The following is a 26,223-nucleotide window of genomic DNA, read 5'->3' on the forward strand; positions in this document are numbered from 1 at the left end:
TCATCTATCGGTTTTATGGTTTTAGGTCTTACATTTAAGTCTCTAATACATTTTGAATTTATCTTGTTTATAGTGTAAGAAAGTGGTCTAGTTATTTTTTTTTGCATGTATCTGTCCAGTTTTCACAACACTATTTATTGAAAAGACTGTCTTTATTCCATTGTATATTTTTGCCTCCTTTGTCATAGATCAATTGACCACATAGGCCTGGGTTTATTTCTGGGTCTCTATTTTATCCCATTGAACTATGTGTCTATTTTTATGCCAATATTATGCTGTTTTGATTACTATAGCCTTGTAGTATAGTTTGATATCAGGTAGTATGGTACCTTTAACTTTGTTCCTTTTTTTCAAGATTGTTTTGGCTATTTTGGGTCTTTTGTGGTTCCATGTAGATTTTAGGATTACTTACTCTAGTTCTGTGAAAAATGCCACTGGTATTTTGATAGGGATTTCATTGAATCTATAAATAGCTTTGTATAGTATGGATATTTTAACAATGTTGCTTCTCCCTATCCTTGAGCATGGTATATGCTTCTATTATTTGTATCTTCTTCAATTTCTTTCTTCAGTGTCTTACAATTTTTAGAGTATAGGTCATATATAAACTTGGTTAAATTTATTTCTAGGTATTTTATTCTTTTTGATGTAATTGTAAATGGGACTTTATTTTTAACTAGAGGCCCAGTGCATGAAATTCGTGCATGGGATGGGGGGGTCCCTCCGCCCAACCTGCACCTTCTCCAATCCGGCAGCCCTCAGGGGATGTCCTACTGATGGCTTAGGCCCAAACAGGCCTAAGCTTTGGTCTGGCCTCCCTCTGCAGGAGGTGACCAGGCTGATCAAGGGAAGGCACTGCCACCATCACCCTGCTGCTGCTGCCACCATCACCCCACTGTTGCTGCCACTGCCAGCTGCTGCAGCCACCAAGGTGTTTTCATCAACACGGACTCGTCCCTTCACCACAAAAAAATGACAACTTTCTTTAGGCATTTTCAAGATGTCTCTTTTATAGGATATGACCTTTCTTTTCTTCCCTTTCCTTTTCTTTTCTTTTTCCTTTTATTTTCCTCACCAGAACTCTGAAACCAGATAATTCATTTTCTTGCTCTGAAGCCAGACAATTCAGTTTCTCCCTGTGTGTCCTTTTCATTTTTTGACCTGTTGTGAAGTGTTTGTGAATGTGTGAGTTTGTGTTTGGGCCCTGTAAGAAAACATCTGGGTCTCCAGCAGCCCTCTGTCTCACCTGGATAGAATCCCTGCTGATTTTCACTGCCAGATGTTGTGAGGACTCCTCTTCCTGATGCTGGTGGTCCAGGCAGGGCCCCTTTCTCCTCTGCAAAGATTTCCGCAATTAAGATATCCCTCCTGCCTAGCCAGCGTGGCTCAGTGGTTGAGTGTCAACCTATGAACCAGGAGGTCATGGTTCGATTCCCACTCAGGGCACACATGTCCAGGTTGCAGGCTCAATCTCCAGTGGGAGGGTGCGGGGGTTGCAGTAGACAGCCAGTCAATGATTCTCTCTCATCATTGATGTTTCTATTTCTCTCTCCCTTTCTCTCTATATATATCCTGAGTCTTGTTTGTTTTTTAATTGATTTGAGAGAGAGGAAGGGAGGCGAGAGAGATAGAAACATCAATTGGCTCCCTTGTGCATGCCCCCTATTGGGGGGATCGAACCCGCAACCCAGGCTTTTGGTTCGATGTCAACACTCAACCACTAAGCCACACTGGCCATCCCTCCTGATTCTTAACCACCAACATGTGGGTGTGGAAGCAGCCCATATTGTGTCTCTGTGTGGCTTCTTTATATCTAGTTATAGGAGTTCTGTTCAGCTAGTCTTCAGATGATTCTCTCGGGTGGCTGTTCTATAATTTAGTTTTAATTTTGATGTAGTAGTGAGAAGAGCTGAGCACAACTGTTGTTTTTCTTACCTTGTAAATTTTTTTTGCTCTAAAATATGTGCAGCCCTAACTGGTTTGGCTCAGTGGATAGAGCATCGGCCTGTAGATGAAAAGGTCCCAGGTTCGATCCCCTGGGCATGTACCTTGATTGCGGGCACATCCCCAGTAGGAGGTGTGCAGGAGGCAGCTGATCGATGTTTCTAACTCTCTATCCCTCACCCTTCCTCTCTGTCAAAAAATCAATAAAATTTATTTAAAAAAATAAAATAAAATGTGTGCAAATATAACATTGAAAAACATAAAACGAAAACCTAAAAAATTAAGAATATGAATTATTAAAGAAACATTTAGTCAACCTTGCAAAATTATTACCCTCCAGACACAATCTGCTAGAAAATAGTTAAAGATTCTTGGATGTCAGCCATAGCACTGAAGCCGGGTCTAAGAGACCTTCTACTTTGCCAGATGTTAACCTCTTTGTTGCTTGAAGGTAGTAGGCCTTGGTATCTTTAGGGAAGGGCTGGGCAACACAGAGGAAGATAATGGTGGAGGAGTATGGGTGGGGTGGGATGGGGGGTCATGGATTAGGGAGATACTCAGGATGTTAGGACAGCAATTATTTAGCCACTGGTTTAGAAGAATTTCAATATTGTAATAATCAATTCAGCCATTTTGATATGTCCTTGCTGAATATTGGCCTGGATCAAAATACCAAAGAGAATAAATTTAGATAAACAAACATAGTGAGTTCACATGATGTTTTGTTTCTAGTTAGATTGTTGCCCCTTTATTTTAAAATATGAAAACATGAATTCAAACTTTAGTAAATTATAACGAGTTACATCAGAGTGCTTCTCAAATAAATACTTGATATATGTCAAAGGATATCTTGAAGGCATTTTGGAAAGATTGGAGTGTGAAGAGAACATAGATGCAAAAATATCTGAAATTCTAGGTATGTTAAATTTGTGATAACTGTTTAATTACGTTCTTCAGATTATCATTGGAAAGGAAAATTATAGAAAAATTTATTTCTTAAATTGGGTAGTGCATTCATGGATGTTTATTAAGTTGCTTTATGACTTAAAAATGTTATATATACTATTTAGAAGAAATCTGTTATTTCATACTAAAAAGCAGAAAGACTATTAAGTTTTTAAAAGTAAAAATGATAACTGTGTTTAAAAGAACCTTTCAGATAGCAAGTGCATTGTTATAATATTTGAAACTTATGTTCTCTTGTAGTTGAAAAACCGAGGTCGCTGGGTCCATTGGAATGAATTAATTAAAAGTACTGATTTAGGAGATAAACGTATCAAGATTCAAGATATCATAGTCCCTACAATGGACACAGTTAGATATACATTTCTAATGAATTTGAGTATTACCTATGCCAAGTAAGAAATTCTTATAACATACACTTAAATCATAACAGTGTCATTCTAACAGGATCATAGAATATTTGAAGTAAGCTTTAAGGTCATTCATTTTCAGATAACTGACTCCCTGGGAGACTGGCTAATGGACATGTCCATATTGACATCTGTTACTAGTGGCAAACCTAGAATCCAGGTTTCCTATTGCCCATTTCAAACTCTTTGCCATTATACTTTGTTGCTTCATAAGCTGCCTTATATTTCTTTTATTTGTAACAGACGAAAAATCAGTGTTATTGCTAATAGGTATGCATTCTACTCAAAGATTCACTGTACTATACTTACCTGGCAGGGGAGATACCATGATCACAAAGATTCACTGTACTTCTGAGGTCAGACTAACCATGATCCACATTCTTCCATTACATTTAATAATTTTCAAACATATCCTATTCTAGTTCTTCATAACTTAAGATGAACATGCAAAACCCAGACTTGAATCAGAAGAACACATCAAAAAAGAGTACATGAAACTGAATCAAAAGCCTAGCACGTACCATAGGCATATCCATACCAACTTCCTTAATAACATTTTGGTAGTTATTTTTCTTTTAAAACATGAGGCATAATTTATTATTAATGCTATTTTGAACAAGAGAAGCTTACATAATATGCATGAATGTAATGGTTTGTTGTTTATAAAAAACTTGTTTTTGGCCCTGTCTGGTTTGGCTTAGTGGATAGGGCGTCGGCCTGCGGACTCAAGGGTCCCGGGTTCGATTCCAGTCAGGGGCATGTACCTTGGTTGCAGGCACATCCCCAGTGGGGGGTATGCAGGAGGCAGCTGATCGATGTTTCTTTCTCATCAATGTTTCTAACTCTCTATCCCTCTCCCTTCCTGTCTGTAAAAAATCAGTAAAATATATTTTTAAAAAAACCTTGTTTTTGAATGAATTTGTGACAATTTTATCTTGTTTAATAAACAAAAACAGAAAGAATAGCTTATGAAGGAACATTATTTTATTCCTATTTTATAGTTGCATTTTTGCATTTATTTATTTTTATTTGTTTATGATTTGAGAGAGAGAGAAACACTGATTTGTTGTTCCACTAATTTATACATTCACTGGTTGATTCTTGTACCTGCCCTGACCAGGTATTGAACCCTGAACCTTGGCATGTCAGGACGATACTAACCAACTAAGCTATCTGGACAGGGCTGCATTTTTGCATTTAATGCCTAATATTTAAAACTTTCTTAGGCAAGGAAGTCACTTGCCAATTCTGAGGAATTCTAGTATGGTAATTTTTTTGTGCTATGAGACATTTGTCAGAATAATGATTTTAAGTGAGTAATGTAAACATAGGATAAGGGAAATCACATGTTGAAATACATTTATTAAAATATTGAACAAATTTGGGCCTGCCTGGTTTGGCTCAGTGTTTGAGCATTGATCCATGAACCAGGAGGTCATGGTTCCATTCCCGGTCAGGGCACATGCCTGGTTTGCACGCTTGATCCCCTGTAAGGGGGTGTGCGGGAGGCAGCCAGTCAGTGATTCTCTTCCATCATTGATGTTTCTATCTCTCTCCCTCTCCCTTCCTCTCTCTGAAATCAATAAAAATATATTTTACAAATTGAACAAATTTGGTCCATAGTAGAAATACATATGCATCTTTTTTTAAAACCCTCATCCAAGGAATGAGGATATTTTTTCCATTGATTTTCAGAGAGAGTGAAAGGGAGAGGGGGAGGAGAGAGAGAGAATCAAACCTGCAACCTAGGTAAGTGCCCTTGACTGGAATTCAAACCCACAATACTCTGGTATGGAGGCCAGTGCTCTAACCACTGATAAACGCCAGCCAGGGTCATGTACTTCTTTATGAATCCTATATAATATAAGCCTAATATGCTAAGTGTCCGGTCGCCTGGTCATCCATTCAACAAATCAAAGCGTAATATGCTAATGATATGCTAAGGCCTCTCAACCACTTGCTATGACGTGCACTGACCTCCAGGGGGCAGACAGTCAACTGGTTGACCAGTCGCTATGACATGCACTGACCACCAGAGGGTAGATGCTCTGAACAGTAGATTTGCTTGTGCTGGGTCTGGCAGATCGGGACTGAGCAAGAGGGCTGGACATGCCCTGGAGCCCTCCTGTGGTCTCTCCCCAGGTGGCCAATCTCCCACGTCCTTCACCAGCCTTGATTGTGCAGCGGTGGGATCCTTCGGCCAGGCCTGCACCCTCTCACAATCTGGGACTCCTCGGGGATGTCAGAGAACCGGTTTCGGCCCAATTGCGCAAGCCAGGCCAAGGGGCCCCACTGGTGCATGAATTCGTGCACTGAGCCTCTAGTACAGAGGTTCTCAACCTGTGGGTCGCGACCCCTTTGAGGGCCAACTGACCCTTTCACAGGGGTCACCTAAGACCATCGGAAAACACATAATTACATATTGTTTTTGTGATTAATCACTATGCTTTAATTATGTTCAGTTTGTAACAATGAAAATACATCCAGCATATCAGATATTTACATTACGATTCATAACAGTAGCAAAATTACAGTTATGAAGTAGCAACGAAAATAATTTTATGGTTGGAGGTCACCACAACATGAGGAACTGTATTAAAGGGTTGCAGCATTAGGAAGGTTGAGAACCACTGCTCTAGTACATTAACTATGATCCAGTAGTGAGTCTGATGACTGTCATAATTTTGAAGAAATCATTGCATCAGTGATATTGAGTTGCCACTAACAATTATAATATTTAATATAATGTCTATGATTTCTACTGGTGACAAATACACAGGTACTATTAATACAATTGCTCCATTTTAATTAAGGATAGTGAAAGCAAAGATATAACTTTTTTGTTATCCCAGTTCATAGATTCTCTGAACACTTTAAGAATTTCTTCAATTGGTCCCTAGACCCCAAGTTAAGAACAATATTTTATTTATTAAAATTACTTTAATAAACAGTTTTTCTTAAGGCAAGGGTTACTCAGATTAGGACACACAGATGAATTCAGGGGTTACTGTGGTTGTAAAACTTTAGTTTTATGTTTATACTTCAATGATAATTTTTAAAAGTAATACATATTAGCATAATTTAGTTTACTTAGATGACCCCTTCTAACGGAATGCTGTTGCTTAGTTTTGTGTTTGTCTTTATGTATTGTGTACTACCAAATTATCACGCAATGTGACAGCATTTAATTTTTCAATTCAGTATTTCTCAAACTTGGAGTCCTTAGAGTTCTGTGAATATAAACTCATAGGATTTTTTTCCTTTTCTAATTAGTTATGATCACTCAAGTATGAGAAGCCCTGCTTGAGATTCCACTGAATAGAAAATTCCTTATAGTTTGCTTTTAGATAAGTATTTTCAGTTAGTAATTCTGACTTGGTTCTAACATGTTAAATAGGTATATATAACTGTTAGATTTAGAATTCACTGTCTTTTATTTCTCACACAAACTTTATGCTATTGAGATTACTGTGAAACAGCCAAAATCTGTCTTATGTCATCATGTCATTAGTCTATTCCACACGGCACCCTCTTTGCCTGTACTTCTAACTAAAAAATACAAACACTGTTCATAGCTTTTCTGAGACAAATTTTGCCTTTCCTTTCTGAAAAATTAAGCATGTTATTACTTGTTTTATGAGTATTTTGCATATAGCAATGTTACATCTGTTCAAATAATAGTTCCTTACTATACTATTAAAGTTGTGGTAACAGGAAGCAAAAATGTGTGCCAATTGTTACTTTACCAATTTTTTGTGATATAGCAATGATAGATTAAAATGTGAGTTTTTAGATGAATTTGATTTGATTATTTTTTACATTTTCAATAACTCTAACTTCCCTTAGTAGAAATGTATTCTGACTTTTTCCCCTTTTGAATGATATATTCTTTGTTTTCCTAAAGGCCACTGCTTTTTGTGGGTCCAACTGGTACAGGAAAATCAGTGTATGTGAAGGATAAGCTAATGAATCACTTGGAAAAGAACAAGTATTTTCCTTTTTATGTTAATTTCTCTGCACGGACCAGTGCCAACCAGGTTCAGGTTAGTTTAAAGCCAGAAACATAGATTGATAATTATTGAATGTTTTGCCTTACTTGATTAGTATTTAAAATTGTATATTAAATGAGCAACTGTGCAAATTTTCTATGAATTCAAATTAAACTTCAAACTTACTTTTGGCATTACAAATAAGTTTTAAAAGTCAGGTTTTGAGGACAAACATTTGAGAGAACATATTTGCATTAATACTGGATTATTGAGATTTGTCATCTTTTTTTTATGCCAAGAAGCAGCAGCAATTGATTTTTTTACCTAGGCAAGGGAGTATAAAGAAGGGAGGGGGCAGAGAAAGAACAGAGAGAACTTTCTAGACTCTCCTAGATGATCCTTAGGAGCATTTGCTGCTTATTGAAAGCTCTGTCTATGATAAATATTTCAAACTATGGACTATTGTAGACCTTCTGTGACAAGAATTGTGTAGCTGTGCGTCCCACCCTTTACCCCCAAAAGTATCAACATGGAAGTATTGCATGAGGCCTTTTCCAATCACCATTTTTATCAGCCATTCCTAAATTTATGTCTGTCCAATCTCTCTTGACCTGTGGAACTCATTTTCATTGTTTTAAACCTGTAGAATTCCCTTAATCTCAAAATCTTACAAATTTAGATTAGTAATTTTAGATATTGTGTAAATTAAAGTTAATAGCTGTGTTGGGGTATTTAATGAGGAAAATATTTGTGTGCATATGTGTATAATATAGATATGTATGTAACAATTTTTAGTACTGTAGGGTTTCAATAAATTCTCTTTAATGTTGAATATGAAGTTTGACATCACTCTAAAAGTGAATAAATATAAACATGCACATGGTGCTGCTTGACATTATTTCCTTACATAATTAAACTTAACTTCCTTATTTTTTCTGGTGTTAAGTATAACTACTATACCTTCTTCTTTATGTTTTAGAACATTATTATGGCTAGATTGGATAAAAGACGCAAAGGAGTTTTTGGACCACCTATGGGAAAGAAGTGTATAATTTTTATAGATGACATGAATATGCCTACATTGGAGAAATATGGAGCTCAACCTCCTATTGAATTATTACGACAGTTTTTTGACTGTGGGAATTGGTAACTATTTGATTGAAGTCTTAATTAGGCATGGTGAAGTCAGTTTTTTATTCTTTTTCTATTTTAATTTCTCAGAGCAAAATAATACATTTTTTTCAAGTTATTTATGAAAGATAAATAACTGATTGCTTATTTCCTATACAGAAAATTTTGGCAGACTTTTTCTTTATAAATTTACTTTATTTCTTATATATTTTTTTCTGAGTATAATTTTTAAAAAAATATTTTTATTGATTTCAGAGAGGAAGGGAAAGAGAGATGGAAACATCAATGAGGAGAGCGGATCATGATTGGCTGCCTCCGCAAACCCCACACTGGGGATCGAGCCCACAACCTGGGCATGTGCCCTAATCAGAAATGGAACTGTGACCTCCTGGTTCATAGGTCGACGCTCACTCACTGAGCCACGCTGGCCAGTCTAGAAGACTTTTATATACCTTTTTTATACCAGTTTTTCCTCTGAATGTGTGAATTAGATAACGGATTAATAATCCAGTATTGGCAATGTATATATTCAATGCTGTAGTAAATTCTTTCCTTTACAGCGATTATTTTCAAAATAATCTATTGATTTATATCTTTCAAAGTACTATTCCCCCAGGGCTGAGAATTTATGGGTAGTTTCCAACCTAAGTAATTATAATCAACACCCTGTGTTTCTTTATATTTTCTGTTACTGTTTGGGACTACCATATCTTTGAAATGGCTTGATTTTAACAGCAATTTCATAGATAATTTTACTTCCTCCACCCCAATATAGCATTATTCTTATCTCAAGGCAAGGGTAGACTAATTTTGAAGCTAAGTCCTATTTTGGAAATACATTTTTGTTATTACTACAGGCCCTTGGAATCCTGCCTTCTGGAAATAATCTCTGTTAATAATGTATTCCCTCTTCCTCCAAGTTTTTGTTTTTTATAAATATTTTTATTTTAAAAAATATACTCATGTTACACATGTTTTGCAACTTATTTGCACTTAAGTATTTATCTTAAACACCTATCATGTTATTTGCCTCATTTATTTTATTGGCTTTTAATACTATTTAGTTCTATGGATCTTGCCATAATTTACTTAGCCAGTTCCCTATGATAGCTATTATGGTTGCTGCCATAAACCAAATCATATTTTCATACTTTCTAGACTAAGTACTGGTTATATAGATTTCTCCTATCATCCTCCCCCGATTTTTGCAAGAACTTCAATATTAAAGGACTTAATGGCCTATTGGAAATAAGAACTTGTTCAACTGAGTGATTCCAACTAAACTGAGCCATTTAGTTATCCCTTTCTGATTAAAACTTCTTTGGAGATTTGTTACTCCTGAATGGGTCCTTTTTTATATAACAAAAGTGTGTAGTTACTATTTAGATGTTCTTGTGTTCTCTGAAGATAAGATTTGAAATGAGAAAAAGAAACCAGGACTTTGCTGTACATAGTTTAGCTATATAATTTATTTTCAAACAGGGACATTTCTGAGAGTAAAAGGGGAGTGTCAGTAATTACTCTAGGGCAGTGATGGCGAACCCTTTGAGCTCGGCGTGTCAGCATTTTGAAAAACCCTAACTTAACTCTGGTGCCGTGTCACATATAGAAATTTTTTGATATTTGCAACCATAGTAAAACAAAGACTTATATTTTTGATATTTATTTTATATATTTAAATGCCATTTAACAAAGAAAAATAATCAAAAAAATGAGTTCGCGTGTCACCTCTGACACGCATGTCATAGGTTCGTCATCACTGCTCTTGGGCAAGCACAAACCAGAACTGTCCTAGGCAAAAGGGGATGTATAGTCACCCTATTGTGACTAGCTATACACAAGATTGATCTCTCATCTATGCTCTGGATTTGGAGTAAGAAGAGGAAAAGCAAAGAGTCAAATTGGTAAAAAAAGAATAGGAGAGAAAGGGAAGGGCAAGAGGGAGGAACATTCTAGATACTCAGAATCTGGGCAGCAGAGTCAGTGTCACTGAAAGGAAAAGTGGAGTGCTGCTTAAAATAAGTTCCCCCTGTTCGAAGCATTATCACAACTTCTTCCTTTTAGAGAAGCTAAAATCAGGTTAAGTTTCTAGGGAGATCTACATTTCATTCCATCTTATTGGCTTTATAACTGATCGTTTTGAATTTTTATGTGCTTTCAAGGTACGACCTTAAGGACACAAGTAAAATCACATTGGTTGACATACAGCTGATTGCTGCCATGGGCCCTCCAGGTGGTGGAAGAAATCCAGTCACTCCCCGTTTTATTCGACATTTCAACATCTGCACTATTAATGCTTTTAGTGATGAAACAATGGTCCGAATCTTCTCATCAATTGTAGCATTCTACCTTAGGACTCGTGAATTTCCTCCGGAGTTCTTCTTAATTGGAAACCAAATTGTCAGTGGGACTATGGAGGTGAGCAAAAAATACAATACAAAATATTTCAGTATATATATCTCATTGGGTCCTTAACTTTTTTTTTTAAACATGTTTTCCTTTAGACATCTACTTTGGTCTTCAGTGTCAGAGAAGCTGTTATGAAGGCTTGGAAATAGGAAGATTATAGGCTTTGAAATTAGAGAAACTAATTGGGTTTGAGCTTTGAATGCTATTTCCTAGCTAAATGGACTTAAGCAAGTAATTTGACTTTCCAGAAACTCATTTTTTAAATCACAAAAATGGGAGGTAACACCTGTTTCACAAGGTTATTACAAGGAAATCACCCAGAACCAGTATGTGCCACATTGTGGGTTTTCCCTAATTATTAGGTTCCCACTCTGGTGTTTATAAATATTCTCTTCTCTCCCCTCCATTTCTTCATGCTTGTCTTAAAAAATGAACTTAAGCATCTTATGAATATATTTTTAGCTAGGTCCCATAATTTAGGATTGGTAGTGAAAATAATTATTAGAAAACACACGGGTGGGAACAAAAAACAAGATTGCCCATATGGCCAAAGAGCAGCTCTTGTCTTATTCAGTGTTTGTTATCTGCCTCTGCTTGAGACCAGCAACAGCCTTATTGCTTATGGTAAAAGGGAAAAAAATGTATTCAAGGTGATAATCTCATTGAACTAAGCTTTGAGGAGCCTTGATAAGGGAGAGGGGATGGTGTCACTGCAACCAAAAGCAAAAAGCACCCCCCAGAATCATTCCATCAGTTTCTAAAAGCATTGTATCTTTCTAAAGTTCTTCTCCTCTTATTCTGGTGGAATATTTATCCTGTTAAAATAGAGAAACTATGAACAGAGAAATGTACATTGTAATTACTATACTTATTCTGATACAGAAAAGTGCTTCTATTTATTAAATATGCATTTGTATTTCAGGCATTTCCTGAAAAGAGGGGGCAGTTGGTTAGGCAGAATGGGATACAGAAAGGATTCTTCCCCACCCGCCTCTTTGAAGCATTATAGACCTACTGTGTGTGGAGGTTAGGAAAGAAAGGTGAATCATAGAACACATGTAATAAAATATAATTTAATTTGTTTTTTTCAGGCTACATTTTAATTATTTAATTTATCTTCCTTAAAGAAAATATTAAACTTTATTTGGTGAATTCAGCATATAGCCAGTTATGATAGAAGGAAGAAGGGGGAGAGAGAAAATAAGAAAGAGAGGGGAAGTGAGAGAGCACATTGTTTTGTTTTGAATTCAATGGTAGTCAAAAGGAAATTGTTTCATCCTACTCTTTATTCCGAATGCTTCAGAATGAGTTACCTGATTTCACTTTCTCCTAAAGGTTTTGTTAACTACTTAATCTTAGATCATTTCCCTTTAAATGGGACAGTCATAACATAGGGGAAATAAAAGCATTGTCACTTTTTGGGCTTGGATGGAATCTGATAATATTAAGTTCCTTCAAATTCATAATGCCTGGTTGAGTGCTATAAACAAACAAAAAATGTATGCCATGCTAGACTTAATTAAATTTTCCAAGCTAATATAATCTGATAGGACAAATAAAATATTTTATATAACATACAATTTGTTATCTGGCTTTGCTGATTACAAGCATTTTATTTTTGCTTTGTTGCTTTTTTCATATTCAGATATACAAACAATCCATGAAAAATCTTTTGCCCACTCCCACAAAATCTCATTACACTTTCAACTTGAGGGATTTTGCACGTGTCATCCAGGGCTGCTTACTCATTGAAAGAGATGCCGTGGGGAGCAAGCACACCATGGTCCGGCTGTTCGTGCATGAGGTTCTTCGAGTGTTTTATGATCGCCTCATTAATGATGAGGATCGATATTGGCTGTTCAATTTAATCAAAGTTGTTATAAAGGAGCACTTTAAAGAATCATTTGATAGTGTCTTTTCACATTTGAGGAAAGAGAATGCACCAGTGAGTATATTTAGTGATTAAAAACATTAAGTTAAGACAGTACAATAGTGTCTTGGCCAGTGTTGCTCAGTTGGTTGGGTGTCATCCCATGCCCTGAAAGGTCACCAGTTTGATTCCTGGTCAGGGCACATGCCTGGGTTGCAGGCTTTATCAATCCCTGGTAGAGGGTGTGCAGGAGGCAGATAATCAATATTTTGTGCTCACATCGATGTTTCTTTCTCTCCCTACCGCCCCCTCTTTAAAAATAAAAAACACACAGTACAATAGCATGAATTATTACTTATCATTAAAAAATACTAATTCTTAATTATTATATTCTTCTAACTTTCCACATAGACAGTATTTATTTTGAGAAGATTTGTCTTTAGAGAAATTATGTATATAACGTAGAAGTTATTTAAAAAATAATACTTTGTATGATAGGGATTAAATTTAATAACAGATATAAAGTGTTTAACATTGCTTTGTAACTACTGAATAAGTGGAAGTCATTCAGAATGACTTCTCCAGCCTCTAGGGCAGTGATGGCGAACCTTTTGAGCTCAGTGTGTCAGCATTTTGAAAAACCCTAACTTAACTCTGGTGCCTTGTCACATATAGAAATTTTTTGATATTTGCAACCATAGTAAAACAAAGACTTATATTTTTGATATTTATTTTATATATTTAAATGCCATTTAACAAAGAAAAATCAACCAAAACAATGAGTTCGCGTGTCACCTCTGACACGCGTGTCATAAGTTCGCCATCACTGCTCTAGGGAGTGGGGGAAATTTTTTTTAAAATAGAAAAAAAAGCTCTTTTTAAAAAAATTCCTAAGGATATAATATAGTTGCAGGTATTAATTTTAAAACTATATTATTTACTACCCTATCTTTTTAAAAATATATATTTTTTTATTGATTTCAGAGAGGAAGGGAGAGGTAGAGAGAGATAGAAACATCAATGATGAGAGAGAATCATTGATTGTCTGCCTCTTGCACACCCTACACTGAGGATCAAGCCCGCAACCCGTGCATGTGCCCTGATGGGGAATCCAACCGTGACCTTCTGGTTCACAGGTCCATGCTCAACCACTAAGCACACCAGCCGGGCTACCCTAATTGTTTTAAAAGAATTCTGTAATTGATAATCATCCTATAATATGGACAAAACAAAATTTTATATAACATTTTCTTAAACGTATTTTAGAAAAATAATTTGTTTTATAATTTGTTGATTTTCATTCTATAGGTAACTGAAAAGGACTTAAGAAATCTTATGTTTGGTGACTATATGAATACTGACCTTGAAGGAGATGACAGAGTTTATATTGAAATTCCAAATATTCATCAATTTAGTGACATTGTGGACCAATGCTTAGATGAATATAATCAAACTCACAAAAGAAGAATGAATCTTGTCATTTTTAGGTACCTACATGTGGTATTAATGGTTGAAATTACTATTTGTAAAAATTTATTGTGAAATATTTTAAATGTGTAAAAAGGTATAAGAAAAACTATGGTGAATAACCTTGTTCCCGTAATTGAGCTTAAGACATAAACTATTAGCAATTTATTTGAAGTCCCTTCTGTAGCCATCCTTCCATCACTGTATTCCCATTGAACCCTGCAGGGGTAAAACAAAACTCATGTGTCTTCAGACTTTTAATACATATGTGTTCCTACACATATGTACTGGTATATGTACTACCTTATTTTACATGTTTAAAACTCATATAAATGGTATCATACTGTATGTACTCTTCTGCAAGTTGGTTTATTCCGTATTGTTTGTAACATTCACACACAAAAAATGATTTTTTACTACTACATTGTATTCCATTGTATATATGTAAAAATGTAGTCATTCTTCTAAGATAGACTTTTATGTGCCTTCTAGTTTTGCAATGATAAAAAAAGGTTAGAATGTTCATGTCTCCTTGGGTACCTGTGTAAGAATTTCTCTAAGATTATATTCTTTTTTATTTTTTTACAATATATTTTATTGATTTTTTACAGAGAGGAAGGGAGAGAGATAGAGAGTTAGAAACATTGATGAAAGAGAAACATCGATCAGCCGCCTCCTGCACACCCCCTACTGGGGATGTGCCCGCAACCCAGGTACATGCCCTTGACCGGAAATCGAACCTGGGACCTTTCAGTCCGCAGGCCGACGCTCTATCCACTGAGCCAAACCGGTTTCGGCAAGATTATATTCTTAGAAGTGAAATTATTGTGCCATGGTGTGTAAGCATCTTCTATTTTACTAAGCTTTGCCAAGTGCCTTCAAAAATTATTATTGTTTTTAAGAGCTTGTGTGTGTCTCTCCCTTGTCAATATGTAGGATTGCCAGACTTGGTAAGTTTTGCCAGTCTAAGGAGAGTGGCTCTACTAGTAAACTCTAATTTCCCTAATTACTAGTGAAGCCATCTTTCCTGAATTTGTTATTTTATGAATAACTGATTTATTTTTTCACATAGAAATCCTTTTATTAAAAAAATTAAAAGAAATGGTTTTAGCAAAAATAACAATGTACTTTCAGTATAAGAGGTTATGCTTTCATTTTATTTCTATAATTTGCATATTACATTTCCTGAATTTGTACTTTAAATAATTTTACTTAGCATCAAATGATCCAATTATAACTGCTTTTGAAAAATCACACATTTTTTATGATTACTTCTTTAAAATTGGTATCAGACAGCAGTCTATCCTAGGAAAGTAAAACAGTATTTATGTGTAAATATACATTTACACTTATATTTTCAAGTATGATAACATTGATACTTTATAGGTATGTATTGGAACATTTATCACGAATATGTCGAATTCTAAAGCAGTCTGGTGGAAATGCTTTGCTTGTTGGACTTGGAGGAAGTGGTCGTCAATCTTTAACTCGTCTGGCTACATCCATGGCAAAAATGCAGATATTCCAACCAGAAATTTCTAAGAGCTATGGTATGAATGAGTGGAGAGAAGACATGAAGGTAAAGTTATGAAAAAAAAGTCTAGTGTCTAAAATATTATCAGTGCATTCTTTTACCTGTGAAGAGAGAGCCGATCTGTATAGCTGTATACTGAATACATTGGTGAAGATGTTAATATTATCTATAGATTAGTTACAGTGTGTGTTGAGCACTGTTGTAAGTGCTTTACAGACATGATCTCATTTTATAGGTATAACAATTCAATGCAGCAGGTATGGTTGTCTCTGTATTTTACTGATGAGAAACCTGAAGTTGAGCTTAGTTTCTTTGGAGCTGTCTTACTGTTTCAGTAAACAATAGAAGAGTAGAATGCATACTGGGGCTTTCATCCTCATATGTATACAACTCTGCAGGCCCCAAAAGAGAGATGACTGAAAGTAGAAAAAAAGGAAGGGAGATATTTACTGCTGGACTTGTTCATTTTCACTGACCCTCACATACTAAATTTCTACAACCTAAAAGTTAACATAAAGAAAAGGTAGCATTTGAGATCTTTTTTAATGAAAGTGTTTATAAACTTTCCCCTGCTGCATCTCCGTAAGTATTGATATGCTGGGTTTTTATTTTCATGTATTTCAAGAAATTTTCTGATTTCATTTATGATTTCTTCTTTGACTTATTTGTTAATTAAAAGTTTGTTATTAAATTGCCACGTATTTATGGATTTTTCAGTTTTCCTTCTGCTATTTATTTGTAATTTAATTCCATTGTTATCAAAAAAGATACTTGATATGATTTAAATCTTCTTAAATTTGTTAAGACTTCAATTGAGGCCTAACGTGATTTATTGTAGAGAATGTTCTATGTGCACTTAAGAAGAATATGTATTTTGCTGTTGTTGGGTGGAGTGTTTTGTACATGTCTCATAGGGCTAATTGGTTTATAGTGTCATTCAAATCCTCCATTCCCTTATTGATCTTCTGTCTGGTTGTTCTATCTTTTATTGAAAGTTGGGGTATTGATTGCGTTGCTTTTCTTCCTTCAATTCTGTCGATGTTTGTTTCATAGTTTAGGAACTCTGCTGTTTGGTGAATAAATACTTATAATTATTATATCTTCCTGATGAATTGACATTTTAATCATTATATAATGTATATTGTCCCTTGTGAGAGTTTTTGACTTAAAAGTCTATCTTGTCTTAAAGTCTATCTTGTTTTATATTAGTACAGCCACCCTGCTTTTTTTGGTTACCATTTGCATTGAACATCTTTTCCCTCCTTTCACCTTCAGCCTTTGTGTGTCCTTAGGTCTAAAGTGAATCTTTTTCAGCCCTAGCTGATTTGGCTCAGTGGATAGAATGTTAGCCTGAGGACCAAAGAGTCCCATGTTCGATTCCAGTCAAGGGCATGTACCTTGGTTGTAGGCTCCTCCCTGGCTCGGGCTCTGGTCAGAGCACATGCAGGAGGCAACCAGTCCATGTGTTTCTCTCACATTGATGTTCCTCTCTGTCTTTCCCTCTCTCTTCCACTCTTCCATTTAAAAAAAAAATCAATAGAAAAATATCCTTGGGTGGAAATTAACAAAAATAAAATAAACAAAACTGTTCAACCTTAATTTCAAAAATAAATAAATAAATAAATTTCTTACAGGCAGCATATCTTTGGATCCTGTATTTTTATCCTTTTAGCAAAGCTGTGTCTTTTGGGGAGGTTAATCCACTTACATTTAAAGTAATTGCTCATGGGGAAGTATATACTAGTGGCATTTCTTACTTGTTATCTTTAAGTTTTGTAGCTTTTTTTGTCCCTTATTTTCTCTCTTAATGCCTTCCTTTGTGTTTTGTTGATTATCTGTAGTGACATGCTTTGATCTCTTCTCTTTGTGTATATTCTATCCTTTATATTTTCATATGACTTTGTATTGCTGTCCAGCATTATTTGTTTTCATCTTGAAAAGATTCCTTTTAGCATTTCTTGAAGGGTATGTCTAGTGGTAATGAATTCCCGCAACTTTTAACTATTAAAAAGGTATTTAAATTTATATATATATACTAGAGGCCTGGTGCACAAAAATTTGTGCACTCGGCGGGGGGGGGGGGGGGGGGCCTCCATCAGCCTGGCCTGTGCCCTCTCGCAGTCTGGAACCCCTCGGGAGATAACGACCTGCTGGCTTAGGCCTGCTCCCAGGTGGCAGAGGACAGGCCAAATCCCTAGGTGCAGCCCCTGGTCGGGCTCAGAGCAGGGCCGATTGGGGAGTTGGGGCACCGCCCCCTGTCATGCACAGAGTAGGGAGGATCGGGAGGTTGCGATGCCACCCTCAGTCACGCTCAGGGTAGGGCCGATTGGGGGTTGGAGTGCCGCCCCCTGTCACACTCAAGCCAGGGTCGATGGGGAGGTTGCGGCGCCACCCTCTGTCACACACAGAGCAGGGCCCATCGGGGGGTTGGGGCTCGGTACCCTGTCACGCACAGAGCAGGGTCAGTCAGGGGGTTGGGGAGCTCCCCCCTGTCATGCACAGAGCAGGGTCAGTCAGGGGGTTGGGGAGCTCCCCCCTGTCATGCACAGAGCAGGGCCCATCAGGGGGTTGGGGAGCTCCCCCATCACGCACAGAGCAGGGCCGATCAGGAGGTTGAGGAGCTCTACCCTGTCACTCACAGAGTTGGGCCGATAGGGGAGTTGAGGCACCGCCCCCTGTCACACACAGAGCAGGGCGGATCAAGGGGTTGGGGCGCCGCACCCTGTCACACTCAAGGCAGGGCCGATGGGGAGGTTATGGCTCTACCCCGTCACACACACAGCAGGGCCCATGGCGGGGGGGTTGGGGTGCCGCCCTCTATCACCCGCAGAGCAGGGCCAATCAGGGGGTTGGGGAGCTCCCCCCTATCAGGCACAGAGCAGGGCTGATCAGGGGTTTGGGGGGCCTTCCCCTGTCACGAACAGAGCAGGGCTGATAGGGAGGTTGTGGCCCCTCCCTCTGTCACACACAGAGCCACAGGGCGATCAGGGGGTTTGGGCGCTGCCCCCTGTCATGCTGATCCAGGTGCCGGGAGGCCTCTTGGCTCCGCTGATCCCGGTGCTGGGAGGCATATTACCCTTTTACTATATAGGATAGAGGCCTGGTGCACGGGTTGGGGCTGGCTGGTTTGCCCTGAAGGGTGTCCTGGATCAGGGTGGGGGTCCCCACTGGGGTGCCTGGCCAGCCTGGGTGAGGGGATGATGGCTGTTTGCAGCTGGTCACACACCTTCATGGTGGGGGTCCCCACTGGGGTTCCTGGCCAGTCTGGGTGAGGGGCTGAGGGCTGTTTTCAGACTGGCGGGTGACTGAAGCTCCCAACCGCTCCTTTTTTTCTTTTTCTTTTTTATTCTGGGCCAGCTTTAGCTCTGAGGCTTGGCTGTAGCTCTTAGGCCTCCGTTGCTGAAAGCAGTTATCTGGTTTGTTTGGGTTCTATAATTGAAACACTGTTTCAACTCCAGCTCTGAGATCCAGGCTGGCTGAAAGCCAGTTTCTGGGGTTTTGTTTAGCTTCTATATTCGTAACAGTGTTTCAAACTGCAAGCTCAAAGGCCGGCAGTGGCTGTCAGGGAATGTTGGAGTTCTCTGTCACTGAAGCAAGTAAGCCTCATGTTCGCTTCAAGCTTCCTGGCTGCTGGCCACCATCTTAGCTGGCAGTTAATTTGCATATCACCCTGATTAGCCAATGGGAAGGGTAGCGAATGTACAGCTAATTACCATGTTTCTCTTTTATTAGATAGTATATATATATATATATATATATATATATATATATGTATATATTTTATTGACTTCAGAGAGGGAGAGAGAGATTGGTGGTGATGAACTTCTTTAGCTTTATCTTGTCTGTAAAGCTCTTTATATGACCTTCAATTCTAAATGACACCTTTGCTGGGTAGAATAATCTTGGTTGTAGGTCCATGCTATTCATCACTTTGAACTTTTCTTGCCACTTCCTTCTGGTATGCAAAGTTTCTGTTGAGAAATCAGATGACAGTCATATGGGCACTCCCCTGTAGGTAACTAATGGCTTTTCTCCTCTGCTTTTAAGAATCTCTCCTTGTCTTTAACCCTTGGCATTTTAATTATGATGTGTCTTGGTGTGGGCCTCTTTGGGTTCCTTTTGTTTGTGAATCTTGGTGCTTCCTGGTCTTGTAAGTCTATTTCTTTGACCAGGTAGGGGAAGTTTTCTGTCATTATTTCTTCACATCTTGCTTGCTCTCTTCTCCTTCTGGCACCTCCATAATGTGAATGTCAGTGTGCTTGAAGTTGTTTCAGAGGCTCCTTACACTATCTTCATATTTTTTAAATCGTTTTTCTTTTTGCTCTTCTGATTGGGTGTATTTTGCTTCCTCATATTCCAAATCATTGATTTGATCCTCAGAATTTTCTACTCTACTGTTGAATCTCTGTAAATTATTCTTTATTTTAGTTATGTATGCTTAATTTCTGATTGGTCCTTTTTCATGTCTTTGACATTCTGACTAAGATCCTTGAAAGTATAACTAAGTGCCTTAAAGCTCTCATTAATTCTCTTAAAGCTTTCATTAAAGTCCTATAACCATTGTTTTGAACTCTGTCTCTAATAGTTTGCTTGCTTCCATTTCTTTCTTTTGTAACATGTTTCTTTGTCTCTTCATTTTGGCTGCTTTCCTGTATTTGTTTCTACGCATTAGGTAGAGCTGTTATATCTCCTAGAATTGGCAGAGTGGCCTTACCAGGTGTCGTATAGGATCTAGTGGCTCAGTCTCCCCAGTCACCTGAGTTTGGTACTCTAGGTGTGCCCCTTTAAGGGCTGTATGCACAGTCTTGTAGTTGAGCCTTGATTGCTGTTGGAGTTACTAGGAGTTGGCTGTGATGACCAGCTTTGTCTACAATGGAAGAGCTGCTGTACAGGAGACACCCTATGGAGAAGGATTTGCTTCAATGGGGCTTTGGTGCTCACTGAGTCTGCCTCTTGAGTGTGTTGCTTGTTGATGGTGTAGAGTTGTAATCTGCTATAGTCTGAAGCTGTCCACTGGGTGCACCAGCTCTTGGGCCTCCCAGGAGGCACAAAGTCAGCCACTGCCTGGGGCCACATGGCAGGAGCTCCAGGGAGATCTGCAGATGGCTGCTACTTATATTGGGCTAGGAAATTCCCAGGTGATGCCCAGTTGTGAGACAAGGCAGGCTGGTGCTAATGCTGGGTCTTGAGCCTCTTATTGATAGGTTTGGGGCATGCTGATGCCAGCTGCACCTTGTTTGAGAGACTTTAGCAAAGTCTGAAGCCTGAGCCAGAACAGGCCATTCATATGTAAAAGCCACTGCAAACAACTTGGGTGGGGCTACAAATTGGATGGGGTGGAGTCTCAAGAAATCACCAGGGTGTAGGGAACAGTGTGGGTCATGCTGATGGAACTCAGTTATGGCTGTCAGTCAGCTCTGTGATGGAGGAGGTCCCAGCACAGGAACAATGATCCCTGCAAGCACTGCTGCCTGGGAGAAAGCTGCTCCTGAGTTCCTGCCCCAATGCCAGACAGTCCAGTTCCTCCGCATATGTCCCTGGATTCTACCAATGCCACTGCTTTGCGCTGGAGCTCAGAGGAAGTGAGACCATGTAAATTCTGTCTATGGTCCCTTTAAGAGGAACATATGGGACCCCAGAAGCCTCTGTGTCACTCAGCCACAATATCTACTGGTTTTTACAGCCCGAGGTTACAGGGACTTATATTCCAAGCCCTGGAAACCTGGACTGGGGATCTGATGTGGGGCTGGGACCCCCTGCTTCTCAAGGGAGGCCTTGGAGATATCCCTCCCAATTAAAAAACCACACATGGGTGTCAGACCAGCCTGTTCCATGCCTCCATCCCTCCTACCAGTCTCAGTATGCTTTCTTCTTTACTTCTCTAGTTGTAGGACTTCCATTCAGCCAGATTTCAGGTGGTTCTGAATATGGTTGTTCTGTAGTTTAGTTTTAATTTTGATGTGGTTGTGGGAAGTGGTGAGTATAGGCATTTACCTACGCCGCCATCTTGGTTCTCCCCCAGATACAGTATTCTTGGTTGACAGTTATTTTTTCTCTCCATACTTTGAATATATCATCCTACTCCCTTCTTGCCTGCAAGGTTTCTGCTGAGAAATATGCTGATAATTTTATGGAAGCTCCCTTGTATGTGAGAACATGCTTTCAAGATTCTTGTTTTATCTTTGACTCTCAACAGTTGGATTATAATATGTCTTGCTGTATGGATCTATTTGGATTTACATTGTTGGAGTTTGTAGGCTTCTTGGATTAATGTATCTGTTTATATCCTCAGTTTTGTCCATTATGTCTTCAAGTAAGTTCTTGGCCCCTTTCTCTTTTCTCTTTCTGGTACTCAATAATGCATCTATTGACCCACTTGATGGTATCCTTTTAGTACCTTAGACTGCTCACTCTTCATTCATTTTCCTGTTTGTTCCTCTGACTCAATGACTTCAAATAACTTGTCTTTAAGTACACTGATGCTTTCTTCTGCCTGATCAAATGTGATGTTGCCCTGGCTGGTGTGGTTCAGTTGGTTGGAGTGTCATCCCATACACCAAAAGGTTGTGGGTTTGATTCCTGGACAAGGCACTAGATCACTGGCTTAATCCCCAGTTAGGGTGTGTGCAGAAGGCAACCAATTCTTTCTCTTTCACGTTGATGTTTCTCTCTTTCTCTTTCTCTTCTCAAATCAATAAGCATATCCTCAGGGGAGGATTAAAAATTTTTTTAATAAAATAAGATAAATAAGTAAAATCTGATGTTGAGTACCTCTAGAGACCATTCTTTTAACATTGTTTCTGTAAATGATGACGTCTAAATTCATATGTAGCTACAGATTAATAGCCTGCTTGCTTAAAGCAGTGGTTCTCAACCTTCCTAATGCCGTGACTCTTTAATACAGTTCCTCATGTTGTGGTGACCCCCAACCATAAAATTATTTTTGTTGCTACTTCATAACTGTAATTTTGCTACTGTTATGAATCGTAATGTAAATATCTGATATGCAGGATGTATTTTCATTGTTACAAATTGAACATAATTAAAGCATAGTGATTCATCACAAAAACAATATGCAATTATATATGTGTTTTCCGATCGTCTTAGTCGACCCCTGTGAAAGGGTCGTTCGGCCCCCAAAGGGGTCGCGACCCACAGGTTGAGAACCGCTGGCTTAAAGGATTCTAGAACCTAACCTCAAAGGAAGCAGACTCCAGCCTTCAGGCATTTTGGCTTCAGGAGATTTGCTCACCTTCAACTGATGAAAACAAGATCATAGCTTAACCTGCTCCGAGGTATTTATCAGAGCAGACTATGCAGACTAGTGCATAATGCATAGCACCTCTGAGAACCTACAACATCCTCTGGTTTCCTTTGTTCTGCCATCCTCTCCCCCCACCCTTCACCCCCTAACCCACACTCATAAAAAGCCTTGCCTGCACTGAGATAAGATGGTCTTTGTGACAAGAGTTCCCCATCTTCTCAGGTGTCTGGCTCTTGAATAAACCATCTTTCCTTGTACCAGCACTTTCCTCTAAACCAGTGTTCGGCAAACTGCAGCTCGGCAAACCATGGCTCGTGAGCCACACGCGGCTCTTTGGCCCCTTGAGTGTGGCTCTTCCACAAAATACCGGCTCTTCCACAAAATACCGACTTCTGCGCATGGGCCACGAAGTTTCAGTCGCACTGTATGTGCGCGCCTGCACATGGTACTTTGTGGAAGAGCCACACTCAAGGGGCCAAAGAGCTGCCTGTGGCTCTCAAGCTGCGATTTGCTGACCACGCCTCTAAACTATTGGCTTTTCATGTGGTAGGCAGCGAAACTTGGGTTCAGTATTAAGTTCAGTTATTGTATTTTTCAGCTTCAGAATTTCTTAGTTATTATTTTTTATAGTTTCTGTGTCTATCGATATTCTCAGTTTGTTGTTGATGCATTGTTTTCCTGATTTCCTTTAGATATATTATATCCTCTTTTAGCGTATTGAGTACTTGATAAACTGCCACCTCTCCCACTTTTTACAGACTGACTTCATGTAGGGGGAAACATCGATCAGCATGACTAGAGGTTCTGTGATTTCTCAGAACTTTTCTGGGCAAGCATCTTCTTTGAGGTTGTGCATGTGCTTTTATTCTAGTATATACAGGTGCTTTGGGCCATTTTAATTTCCTTTTTCTTCTCAGGAGCTTTCAGTGTTGGTTTCTATTATATTATTTTGCCCTAATCTCTTTCTTCCCCTGGCACCTTTGGGTGGAACTTCAGATTCTGCTGCTCCATTGTGCTGGGGTTCTTGCCTCTATTTTCAGTGGCCTCCAACCTGATTTCCAAACTTAAGTTCCTATTCCTATTAGTGTTCTGAGTCAGGCAAGAGAGAAATTAGTGCCTTCGGCAGCCCACAGATAAATCCAGAATACAGGATGCAAGTTCTACTCTCTTCCTTCTGTCCTGAGGAAGGAGCCAGGAATTGATGGTTTTCTCCTAATTGTGTTACTCTATGCTGGGTGAAAAAAATGCAATAAATTCTCTTACCCTCCTTGTATTGTCCCTTCTTTATTAGGTACTCCTAGGGATGCTACAGCCTCTTAATTAGTTTCTAGAGTTCTCACAAAGGTATTTTGTTTTGTAGTTTGCTAATTTGGTGTCTCCAGGAGAAATGGGACCTGGAGCTTCCTAGTGTGTCATCTCACTAATGTCACTCTCTAGTTTCTTAATTTGTAAAATTTGGATAATTCCACCTATTTTATAGGTTATTGTGATTAAATTATACTACGTATGTATAGCTCTTTGAATTATCCCAGGCATGTAATTAGTATTTTTGAAATTTTGACTCTTTTTCTACTTGGAAACAGTTTCACACACTGTGTATTTCAATATGGCTTTTAAACATATTGGTACTTATTTTTCTATTTTTATATAATAATAATAAAGTAACACTATAAAATAATTATAAAACTCATAATTAGATACAAAACTTTTTAAAAAACTAGCTTGCCTACTTTTGATGATAGAAAATCATTTCTAAAATCTCAACAGCTTGCATATTGGAAGATGGCTTTAGTGAAAAAAGGGATAGTTTTGTATAATATTAAAACTCAGCAGTTATTTAAATGGTATAATTTATTTAAAACGTTAAATATATCATTCTTAAATAAACATAACATTTTATCTTAAAAATTATTTGCAGAAGTAGTGATACTTTTGTCTTCACTTGAAATATATCCAGTGGTATGCTGAATAATGTTTAGCAACTAACTCTCCAGGAGGGTAAGGGGAACTTCTCTTTTGTAGCATTTGCAAATTTCTGTGGTGTAAAAACTCCCACCATGAATGATTAAAGCTATCAACATGATGTCACTGAAAAGAGAGTTGTAAAGAGTTATGTATTTGAACACCGTACCTGGGTTTTTACTGTATAAATACAGTTAATTTAAATAACCTCCATAGCATAGTGATAGAAAACATAATAGACTAGGAGTGTATTTGTTACCTTTGTTTTTAATATAATTTAATTATAAGTTTATATAATTTAATTTTTAATGTTGGCTTTGTTTAACAATCTACTCACAAGTTCCTGAAATTTTAACAATCAGTTCTACCACCCCAAATAAGTCAGCTCCAGCATACCACCGAGTTCATATCTTCATATTAGTTGGGAATCTTTGGTTGCAATTGACATACAAAACAAAGCAAAACAAAAAGCTGAAATTAGTTTAAGCAAAAGAGTTATTGTCTTGCATGATTTGAGTGCAGAGATAGATAGGCTTTTGACATGGCTGAATTTACTGGCTCAAATGAAGTCCTCAGTAATTACTCTATCTCCTGCTTGCTTCCATTTGGCTTCTTTTCCAGCGGACTCATTCCATGTGGCAACACAGTTAGCCCCAAGTAGTTCTAAATTACAGACTTTTATATTCTCTATCTCAGAATGATAGAGATTCTTTCTGTTTTCAAGTCCCTCTTTGTCCCTCAATTAAGACAATGATTGGGCTCACTTAAGTCATATGCCCTCCTCTGATTAGTGACTATGGCTTGGGCATGAGAAACCCTGACCAGCTGGGGGTCTCCCACCCAGGGGATGGGCAAAACAGAGTCCCTGATTGACATCTTCACTAGATGTGGGAAGAGGTACTGCTCTAAAATTCAGAAATTGTTGTCAAGAGAAGGAGAAGGAGAGGGAAAGCAAAAACGATAAATGTCTACCATAATCCGCTTTCAAGTACATTGTTATTTTAAGTTTCTCTTAAGGAATGTGGGCATGAGAGGCCACAAGACAGTCTTTCTAATCACGGACACTCAAATAAAAGAGGAAGCTTTCCTTGAGGATATCGACAGTGTGCTCAACACCGGAGAAGTACCTAACATTTTTGCAGCAGATGAAAAACAAGAAGTGATGGAGGTAAATACTTTTTTTTTAGGGAGTGCCTCTCCCAGCACAGAAATGTTCTTAGCTTGAAATTTTTTTCTCTGCTCTTTAGGATAAATATAGCTTGTGCAGAAGATGTTGGTAA

At 38.2% G+C, this 26,223-nt stretch overlaps 1 protein-coding gene across 1 annotated transcript in view; it reads left to right on the top strand.

Moving 5' to 3' along the window:
* DNAH12 (dynein axonemal heavy chain 12) overlaps positions 1–26,223 on the top strand; it is a 244,444-nt gene that overhangs the window by 134,456 nt on the left and 83,765 nt on the right. The window contains exons 39-46 of the mRNA XM_081105960.1: positions 3,151–3,302; positions 7,222–7,360; positions 8,286–8,452; positions 10,600–10,855; positions 12,492–12,791; positions 14,025–14,203; positions 15,570–15,762; positions 25,950–26,111. Of these exons, the coding sequence (XP_080962086.1) occupies positions 3,151–3,302; positions 7,222–7,360; positions 8,286–8,452; positions 10,600–10,855; positions 12,492–12,791; positions 14,025–14,203; positions 15,570–15,762; positions 25,950–26,111 (1,548 nt within the window). The remainder of the gene's footprint in view (positions 1–3,150; positions 3,303–7,221; positions 7,361–8,285; positions 8,453–10,599; positions 10,856–12,491; positions 12,792–14,024; positions 14,204–15,569; positions 15,763–25,949; positions 26,112–26,223) is intronic.

This window comes from Myotis nattereri (assembly GCF_964212035.1).
Source record: "Myotis nattereri genome assembly, chromosome: 14".
NCBI lineage: Eukaryota > Metazoa > Chordata > Mammalia > Chiroptera > Vespertilionidae > Myotis > Myotis nattereri.